At 45.4% G+C, this 10,310-nt stretch overlaps 1 protein-coding gene across 1 annotated transcript in view; it reads right to left on the bottom strand.

The window, feature by feature from the left end:
• Positions 1-1,470: 1,470 nt before the first annotated feature.
• The window catches only part of LOC128366943 (electroneutral sodium bicarbonate exchanger 1-like), a 9,705-nt gene continuing 865 nt past the window's right edge, over positions 1,471-10,310 (bottom strand). The window contains exons 2-9 of the mRNA XM_053327704.1: positions 10,073-10,234; positions 8,105-8,356; positions 6,242-6,310; positions 5,194-5,367; positions 3,919-4,050; positions 3,488-3,579; positions 3,145-3,249; positions 1,471-2,307 (exon numbers count right to left, since the gene is read on the bottom strand). Of these exons, the coding sequence (XP_053183679.1) occupies positions 2,226-2,307; positions 3,145-3,249; positions 3,488-3,579; positions 3,919-4,050; positions 5,194-5,367; positions 6,242-6,310; positions 8,105-8,356; positions 10,073-10,234 (1,068 nt within the window). The 3' untranslated portion in view covers positions 1,471-2,225. The remainder of the gene's footprint in view (positions 2,308-3,144; positions 3,250-3,487; positions 3,580-3,918; positions 4,051-5,193; positions 5,368-6,241; positions 6,311-8,104; positions 8,357-10,072; positions 10,235-10,310) is intronic.

Genomic DNA, 10,310 nt, shown 5'->3' on the forward strand with positions numbered 1-10,310 from the left:
TTTAAACTAAACCACATGGAGACAAAAAACCTCACTGAACCTTAAATACCACTTTTGTGATCTCTGATTGGGGTTTTTGGTTTTATTGAGCCAGCTTTGTTAAACTTGCTTCAAACCATCGGCTGCAGGACTTCCTCCATCTTCTTGGTGATGAAGATAGTTATTTATGTCTCTGGATGGATGTTTGGGATCGTTGTCACGCTGCAGAATAAATTTGGACCCCCCCGATGGTGTTGCATTATGGGTAAGAATCTAAACATGTAAAGTGACTAAAACTTTTGTGCAGTGCTGTTAAAAAAGATGCATCTACCGTACCGTACCGTCTTCTTCTGCTTATCCGGTGTCGGGTCGCGGGGGAGCAGCCTAAGCAGGGAAGTCCAGAATTCCCTCTCCGCAGCCACGACTCAAACTGTGCTGAGCTGATGCAACTTTAATAACCACGTACATACTGTTCAGATTAAATTTGACCTGTTTTGACATTTAACAGCTTTTAAAAACACCACAAATGTCTTTTATTCTGAAATTTGATGACTTTTCCTAAAGTGGTCCATAATGCACAACAATTGAAATATTTTAAATGTTATATTTAGTATAGATGCTACTAATGTTTGTCATTGAGGCTGTTCTGGGTCAGATTATCTCTGTATCTATGTCCATGTGTTTTAGTGAAATGAATAGTTAATAGTTTTAATAAGATAGTAGTTATGAGGATGAAGACTGATGGCTCTAATGGTTCTACAATAAACCCCACACTTCCACAAAGCTCTGCTCATTTTACCTTCACATTAAATACATTTCCATCATTATGTCTATGTTCTATTTTCATGTCTGAGGTAAAATAGGACATGATATTGTGTGATAGGAGATGTTTAGTCTCTCTGCTCTCTGAGACATGAATCAAGGTTTAATCACATTTATTGATCAGTCAGATTATTGACTATTGATGCTTTCTAAAACACATCTGTGCTTCAATGTTTGGTAGAAACACTTTTTATGAGGAGAGAATATGAACAGTATGAGAGAATATGAACAGTATGAGAGGAGAGAATATGAACAGTATGAGAGGAGAGAATATGAACAGTATGAGAGGAGAGAATATGAACAGTATGAGAGAATATGAACAGTATGAGAGGAGAGAATATGAACAGTATGAGAGGAGAGAATATGAACAGTATGAGAGGAGAGAATATGAACAGTATGAGAGGAGAGAATATGAACAGTATGAGAGGAGAGAATATGAACAGTATGAGAGGAGAGAATATGAACAGTATGTAAAGGGTTAAAAATGATGAGTGTCTCTGGATTAATGATGTGACGTCAGAGACGCTGTGGACTGAATTAAAATCACTAACCAGCACGTGAAGTATTGCAGTTGAATATTTTCTATATGACTGTTGAATGAAGGAACACACACACACACACACACACACACACACACACACATCAAATCTGACAGACACCATGTGATCATCACCAAACTGATTTTATTCAAACTTTAAGAAGAAACTATGACGACAGCGGCTCTGACATCATTCTGTGGGCCGCTGCAGGCAACAAGGTGAAGTACAACCATCCACACACACACACACACACACACACACACACACACACACACACACACACACACACACACACACACACACACACACACACACACACACACACACACACACACACACACACACACACACACACACACACACACACACACACATATATACAAATATACACACAGGCATGTATACAACTTAAATCAGCATGATGGATTAAATAAAAACGTGGCCCTGCGTTGGACCTGTCGGGGGTGAAGAGCCTCGTCTGCTTCATGAAAGCAGGAACTGAACATTTAAAAGGAGAAAATAAAATAAAAGCTTCGGCTGTTTTTCAGATGTGGAAAATCAGGCGTCGGCTGATTCTTTGTTTCAGCAGCCAATCACAGCGCGGCCGCCCGAGTAAAAACCAACCAAAGAAACTGTAGAAAGCTGTTTCCAAAAGTGGCGGCCATATTTGCTCCCGTAGGCGGAGTCTCCGAGTTTTCACCATAAAACGATGAGAAAATAAATCGTTCACCTTTGTCCGAACGCAGGGTGAGAAGTACGGCGCGGCGAGGTGAAGCCTGATTGGTCCTCCTGCCATCTTTCACCTCAGTCCAGATTGGACAGAAGGTGGCAGCTCTGTCCTCGTCCTCCGCACAGCGCCGCCTGGTGGCGAGCAGCAGCGGTGGATCATAGCGACGTCTCGGCGTCCACCACTTTCCGACCGTCTTCGTTTTCCACGTTTATCTGAACGCTCGGCAGCTTCTCCTGACTGGAAGACACAACACATTAGAGTATAATGTATAATAGACCTTTTATAAGTGATTGATTAAAACAAATAAATATATATATTAAAAAGAATGTCCTTGGAGTAGGGCTGTCAGCGTTAACGTGTTAATCACGATTAGATTAATGCAATCCATAACGTGTTAATTTTTTTAATCTCATTGTAATGTAGCAAGCGTTTTTGTCCCTTCTACTCCCCCGTAGACGGCTCCTCTAGCTGTAGCGCTATGCTTTGAAGTGGCCTCCTGCAGTAAACCTACCGCGCTGATGGAAAGTTAGAGAGCTACTGGACTTTTGAACGGCTTGTTTAACTTTAAAACACTTCCAGACGCTTCAGTTGACAAGTCAAAAGTAAAATGCAACCTGTGTCAAACGGAGTTTAACTACCACCGGAGTACGTGGAGTTTGAGTTAGCACCTCCACGCTAAACACCCAGGTGCAGCCAAGCCAGCCTCAGCTCCACCAAAGGACCATTTTGGAGTGTGGGAGTCGCAGCAGAGCCGTGATTGATTCCCAGTTAAGACACTCTGGTAAGAAATGCTTTACATTATGGGCTTAAAACTGCCTTCAAATGTAAAATAACAGGATTTTAAACATGCAATTCAAAAGGCGATTAATTGTGATTAACTATGGAAATACTGCGATTAATCTCGATTAAAAAATTAACAGGAACACAGAACAAATGATCAAGAAAATAAAAAATGAAAAGCTAAAAATGTCCTTAGGGGTCGATACCATGGCAACCACAGCAGGGCTTCAACAAACTGCCGATCAATTTCTCAATTAATTGATTAATAGTTTTAGTTCATAAAGGTTTGTTTACCTGTTGCCGCCTTTCAGAGCTTTGCAGCTGTCAGAGTTCATGGAAACTGATTTCCAGACGCCACTTTTGGCCATTTCATCTGAGATGTTCACCTCCGAGGGGTCGCTGCGCACACACACACACACACACACACACACACACACACACACACACACACACACACACACACACACACACACACACACACACACACACACACACACACACACACACACACACACACACACACACACACACACACACACACACACACAGAGACACACACACAGAAATAAAATAACTTTAAATATAACATTAAACATGATCTCATAGGTTATTATCAGCTGTTCTGTTGTGGACTCACCGTCCTTTCAGGGTTTTAACTGGGATCTTGAGAACGTTGCTGCCGTCGTACGCTGGATTACTGTCATCCTCCTCCAGCATCCGCTCAGCATCCTGTGAAACACACACACACACACACACACACACACACACACACACACACATATAGAGACACACACAAAACAAAACAGTTAAACTAAAGCCAATAAAGAGTATTGATAGTGCACACACACATAGACACACACACACATAGACACACACACACATAGACACACACACACACAGTGACAGACACACACACATAGAGTGACAGACACACATACATAGAGTGACACACACACACACACACACACACACAGAGAGACACACAGACACACACACACACAGACACACACACACACACAGAGACATACACACACACACACACACACACACACACACACACAGTCTCACCTCCTTCTCCTTCTTCTTCTTGTCGTCTTCTTTCTTCTTCTTGCTCTCTGGGATCAGATCATCCAGCCAGCTCAGCTCTCTCTTAGTGAAGCAGAAGTCCAGAAGCTTCCTCACGAACACCAGAGCCAGAACCTGCACACAGTTTATTACGTTAAAGTGGTAACCACGGTTACTAGACGTCACTAAAACTAGCAGTGATACAATAATCTAGTCAAATGACTTCTTTAAAATGAACAAAGCAAAACTAAACTAAAACTAAACTGAACTGCAGATAAAATGGTCTTAGTTTAAGTTGTTACGTTTTCTCCTTTTTTTAATTTATCAAACATTTCATTGTGGAAGTATTTTGTGAAAGCATCAAGAATCATCTCTACCATCTCTGTTGTAATATTGATATCGAGGTATTTGCTCAAAAATATGGTGATATTTGATTTTGTCCATATTGCCCAGCAGTAACAGCTCATCAATAATTAGCTGCAGACTCAGCTGTTTACAGGGCATTATCGTTCTCAGTGTGAACTAAACTGTGAACTAAGACATTTACATTTACTTCTAAACACATTAAATAGGTCATAAATGTATTTCTAAAAAAGGTGTAAAAAGCATTTCAACCATTTAAATTTGAATTGTGGAGCTAGGCTTCACAAACTGTGTTTCAACATTTCTGTGTTCAGGATTTAGTGATTAGCATAAACCCGCCCCTGCTGCTGTAGAGGTAGAAATACATTCAGCACACACTACTACTACTACAGTCTACAGTTAGCCAGTTAGCTGAGTTAGCCGACGAGTTAGCCGCCGAGTTAGCTGCCGAGTTAGCAGCTGAGTTAGCCGACGAGTTAGCCGCCGAGTTAGCTGCCGAGTTAGCAGCTGAGTTAGCCGCCGAGCTAGCAGCTGAGTTAGCCGCCGAGCTAGCAGCCGAGTTAGCAGCAGAAAGCTCTAAGACGTAGCGTCCATGTTTCTGGTAGAGGTGGTGACTTTGATTGACAGGTGACACTTGGTAGGGGGCGGGGCTTTAGGGTTTGGGAGCAGAGAAAGAGGCTGATTTTTACTTTGAAGCCTAATTTCATATATTTGGTGATTTTTTTAATCAGTCAAATTTGGCAGGGTGGTTAACAACACACTTTTCTGTGGTATGTCAAACTCACAACACATATTTATTCTTACTTTACACAGACTTTAATCTCTTGTTAAACTCACTGAAACTAACCTGAAATTAAAAAACCAAACAAATGTAAAATGAACCGTGGTAGTAAGAGAATAAACGCGTGGTCTCACCATCATGGGGAAGACGACGGCGGCGGCCGAGGCCTTGATGACCCAGAGGACGATGAGGCAGGACAGCTGCACCACAGTGAAGATGTGGACCTTCCACAGCGGGACGTAGCGCAGGTAGATCAGGTCCGGCTGGTGTTTGGCCGGCATGCCGAACAGTTTGATACGGTCGAACAGCTGCAGAGGGAAGGGCATCAGAGACAGTCAATCAATCAATCAATCAATCAATCATTCAAATAAACTAAAATAAATCATCAAACATAGGAACTTGTTTAAAAACAGGAACTCAGAAAACGCTATCATAACTCTCAAGAGTCTGCAAAGAGGAAACAGCAGAGGTAGGATTCAAATTTAAAAATAAATACATAAAAAAAATCAAATCAATAAATAAACAGAAAAAAAATTAAGCGCAAATAAAAGATAAAAAATATACTAAAAGGTAAGAATAGAATAAAGTGTGTTAAAACCAGAGATGTTAGGAGTAAAAGAGTGAAAGTAAAGAAATAAAAGGAAGGAAGGAAGGAAGGATGGATGGAAGGAAGGACGGAAGGATGGACGGAAGGGCAGTAGGAAGGAAGGAAGGAAGGACAGACAGAAGGAATGAAGGACAGACAGAAGGAATGAAGGAAAGACAGACAGAAGGAATGAAGGAAGGACAGAGGGAAGGAAGGAAGGAAGGATGGAAGGAATGAATGAAGGAAGGACAGACAGACAGAAGGAATGAAGGAAGGACAGAGGGAAGGAAGGAAGGAAGGAAGGAAGGACAGAGGGAAGGAAGGATGGAAGGAAGGAAGGACAGAGGGAAGGAAGGAAGGGAGTAAGGAAGGAAGGAAGGAAGGGTGGAAAGAAGGAAGGAAAGACAGTAGGAAGGAAGGGTGGAAGGAAGGAAGGAAGGACAGTAGGAAGGGAGGAAGGACAGAGGAAAGGAAGGAAGGGAGGACAGAAGGAAGGAAGGGAGGAAGGAAGGGAGGAAAGAATGATGGAAGGGAGGAAGGACGGAAGGGAGGAAGGAAGGAAGGACAGAAGGACTCTTTGTGACACTGAGACTCACCTGAATGCCTCTGAGCGAGGAAACGCCCATGTAGAGGAAGACTCCGTAGAGGACCGGCATCGGGATGAACTGAACCAAAAGAGAAGAGAAAAAAACACTGAGACAGAAATATCTCTACTCTCTCATCATCACCATCAATAAGGACCGCCATTCTTAACCCTTAACCCTCCTGTTGTGCTCAGGTCAAGGAAGGAAGGAAGGAAGGAAGGAGAGAAGGAAGGATCAATAAGGACCGGCATTTTTAACCCTTAAACAGGCAGGAGTGGAAAATGAGATGTAAAAACTATAATTTGATGTTACTAGTTCAGAGTATCTGCAGGTTCAAATGTAAGACCTTTTGTATGTAAGGAAGGAAGGAGGGAGAGAAGGAAGGAAGGAGAGAAAGACGGCAGGAAGGAGAGAAGGAAGGAAGGAAGGAAGGCAGGAGAGAAGGAAGGAAGGAGAGAAAGACGGCAGGAAGGAGAGAAGGAAGGAAGGAATTAAGGAGAGAAGGACGGAAGAAAGGAAGGAAGGAGAGAAGGAAGGAAGGAAGGAAGGAAGGAAGGAAGGAGAGAAGGAAGGAAGGAAGGAGAGAAGGAAGGAAGGAGAGAAGGACGGAAGAAAGGAAGGAGAGAAGGAAGGGAGGAAGGAGAGAAGGAAGGAAGGAGAGAAGGACGGAAGAAAGGAAGGAAGGAAGGAAGGAAGGAGAGAAGGACGGAAGAAAGAAAGGAGAGAAGGAAGGAAGGAAGGAAGGAGAGAAGGACGGAAGAAAGGAAGGTGAGAAGGAAGGAAGGAAGGAAGAAAGGAGAGAAGGAAGGAAGGAAGGAGAGAAGGAAGGAAGGAAGGAGAGAAAGACGGCAGGACGGAGAGAAGGAAGGAAGGAATTAAGGAGAGAAGGACGGAAGAAAGGAAGGAGAGAAGGAAGGAAGGAAGGAGAGAAGGACGGAAGAAAGGAAGGAGAAAAGGAAGGAAGGAGAGAAGGACGGAAGAAAGGAAGGAGAGAAGAAAGGAAGAAAGGAAGGAGAGAAGAAAGGAAGGAAGGAAGGAGAGACGGAAGGAAGGAAGGAGAGAAGGAAGGAAGGAGAGAAAGATGGCAGGACGGAGAGAAGGAAGGAAGGAATTAAGGAGAGAAGGACGGAAGAAAGGAAGGAGAGAAGGAAGGGAGGAAGGAGAGAAGGACGGAAGGAAGGAAAGAGAGAAGGAAGGAAGGAAGGAAGGAAGGAAGGAGAGAAGGACGGAAGAAAGGAAGGAAGGAAGGAAGGAAGGAAGGAGAGAAGGAAGGAAGGAAGGAAGGAAGAGAAGGAAGGAAGAAAGAAAGGAGAGAAGGAAGGAAGGAAGGAGAGAAGGAAGAAGGAAGGAGAGAAGGACGGAAGAAAGAAGGAGAGAAGGAAGGAAGGAAGGAGGAGAGAAGGATGGAAGAAAGGAAGGAGAGAAGGAAGGAAGGAAGGAGAGAAGGAAGGAAGAAAGGAAGGAGAGAAGAAAGGAAGGAAGGAAGGAAGGAAGGAAGGAAGGAGAGAAGGACGGAAGAAAGAAAGGAGAGAAGGAAGGAAGGAAGGAAGGAGGAAGGAGAGAAGGAAGGAAGGAGAGAAGACGGCAGGACGGAGAGAAGGAAGGAAGGAATTAAGGAGAGAAGGACGGAAGAAAGGAAGGAGAGAAGGAAGGGAGGAAGGAGAGAAGGCCTGAAGGAAGGAAAGAGAGAAGGAAGGAAGGAAGGAAGGAGAGAAGGACGGAAGAAAGGAAGGAAGGAAGGAAGGAAGGAGAGAAGGACGGAAGAAAGAAAGGAGAGAAGGAAGGAAGGAAGGAAGGTGAGAAGGAAGGAAGGAAGGAAGGAGAGAAGGAAGGCAGAAGGCCGTAATTAAAGGCAGAGTGTAGTAGAACATGAACCTTGAGGACGGAGGTCATGAAGACGGAGCAGCCCATCAGGGTGAAGATCATGAAGCCGGTGACTCTCTGCTCGATGATCCCCAGGAACTTGGGCTGCTCGCCGGGAGCCGCGCACGCCGACTCCACCTTCAGACTGTTGACGTGCGAGATGGAGAGCACGGTCGCCGCCACGAACCACGGCAGACCCATGATGGAGCAAACGCCCAGCATCAGCGCCACCACCAGCAGGTCCAGGTGATAGCCACAGCCTTTCTGCAACCGACACACGGGCAGGGAAGCGGAGGGTTAAACATCCGACCCGCTCGAACCCGAACCCAAAGTTCCCACAGCCCTATGTTCCCACAGCACCGATGTTCCCACAGCACCTATGTTCCCACAGCTCCTATGTTCCTACAACTCTATGTTTCCCACAGCTCTATGTTCCCACAGCTCTATGTTCCCACAGCCCTATGTTCCCATAGCACCTATGTTCCCACACCCCTATGTTCCCACAGCACCTATGTTCCCACAGCTCCATGTTCCCACAGCACCATGTTCCCTCATCTCTATGTTCCTATAGCACCTATGTTCCCACAGCCCTATGTTCCCACAGCACCTATGTTCCCACACACCTATGTTCCCACAGCACCTATGTTCCCACAGCTCCATGTTCCCACAGCACCATGTTCCCTCATCTCTATGTTCCCACAGCACCTATGTTCCCACAGCACGTATGTTCCCACAGCTCTATGTTCCCACAGCTCTATGTTCCTACAACTCTGTTCCCACAGCACCTATGTTCCCACAGCACCTATGTTCCCACAGCTCTATGTTCCTACAGCTCTATGTTCCCACAGCCCTATGTTGCCACAGCTCTATGTTCCCACAGCTCTATGTTCCCACAACTCTATGTTACCACAGCTCTATGATGTTCCCACAGCTCTATGTTCCCTCAGCTCTATGTTCCCACAGCTCTAGCTCTATGTTCCCACAGCACGTATGTTCCCACAGCTCTATGTTCCCACAGCTCTAGCTCTATGTTCCCATAGCTCTATGTTCCCACAGCTCTATGTTCCCACAGCCCTATGTTCCCACAGCACCTATGTTCCCACAGCACGTATGTTCCCTCAGCTCCATGTTCCCACAGCTCTATGTTCCCACAGCACCTATGTTCCTACACCTCTATGTTCCCACAGCACTTATGTTCCCACAGCACCTATGTTCCTACAACTCTATGTTCCCACAGGTCTATGTTACCATAGTACCTATGTTCCTACAGCACCTATGTTCCCACAGCTCCTATGTTCCTACAACTCTGTTCCCACAGCTTTATGTTCCCACAGCTCTATGTTCCCACAGCGCCTATGTTCCCACAGCTCCTATGTTCCTACAACTCTGTTCCCACAGTCCTATGTTCCCACAGCTCTATGTTCCCACAGCTCTATGTTCCCACAGCCCTATGTTCCCATAGCACCTATGTTCCCACACCCCTATGTTCCCACAGCACCTATGTTCCCACAGCTCCATGTTCCCACAGCACCATGTTCCCTCATCTCTATGTTCCTATAGCACCTATGTTCCCACAGCCCTATGTTCCCACAGCACCTATGTTCCAACAGTACCTATGTTCCCACAGCTCTATGTTCCCACAGCACCTATGTTCCTACAACTCTATGTTCCTACAGCTCTATGTTCCCACAGACCTATGTTCCCACAGCTCTATGTTCCCACAGCACTTATGTTCCCATAGTACCTATGTTCCCACAGCACCTATGTTCCCACAGCACCTATGTTCCCACAGCACCTATGTTCCCACAGACCTATGTTCCCACAGCTCCATGTTCTCATAGCCCTATGTTCCCACAGCTCTATGTTCCCACAGCACTTATGTTCCCATAGTACCTATGTTCCCACAGCATCTATGTTCCCATAGTACATATGCTCCTACACCACCTATGTTCCCACAGCACCTATGTTCCCACAGCTCACCTTCAGTTTGTTCTCCTTGCGGTTGACGATGACGGCGGTGATCTGCTGGTCCATGAAGATGAGGATGGTGCAGAGCAGCGCGGGGACGGCGGCCGCCAGCAGCGTCCACCAAGGGTTCGGTCCCAGCGGAGAGATCAGCCACCCACGGGTGTTAGAGGTAGGCTGGATGGACAGAGAGAGAGCAGAGAAACCAGGAGGGTCATTTTAGTTCAAGATAGGAAGGGAGGAAGGAAGGAAG

Source organism: Scomber japonicus, chromosome 10 (assembly GCF_027409825.1).
Source record: "Scomber japonicus isolate fScoJap1 chromosome 10, fScoJap1.pri, whole genome shotgun sequence".
Lineage (NCBI taxonomy): Eukaryota > Metazoa > Chordata > Actinopteri > Scombriformes > Scombridae > Scomber > Scomber japonicus.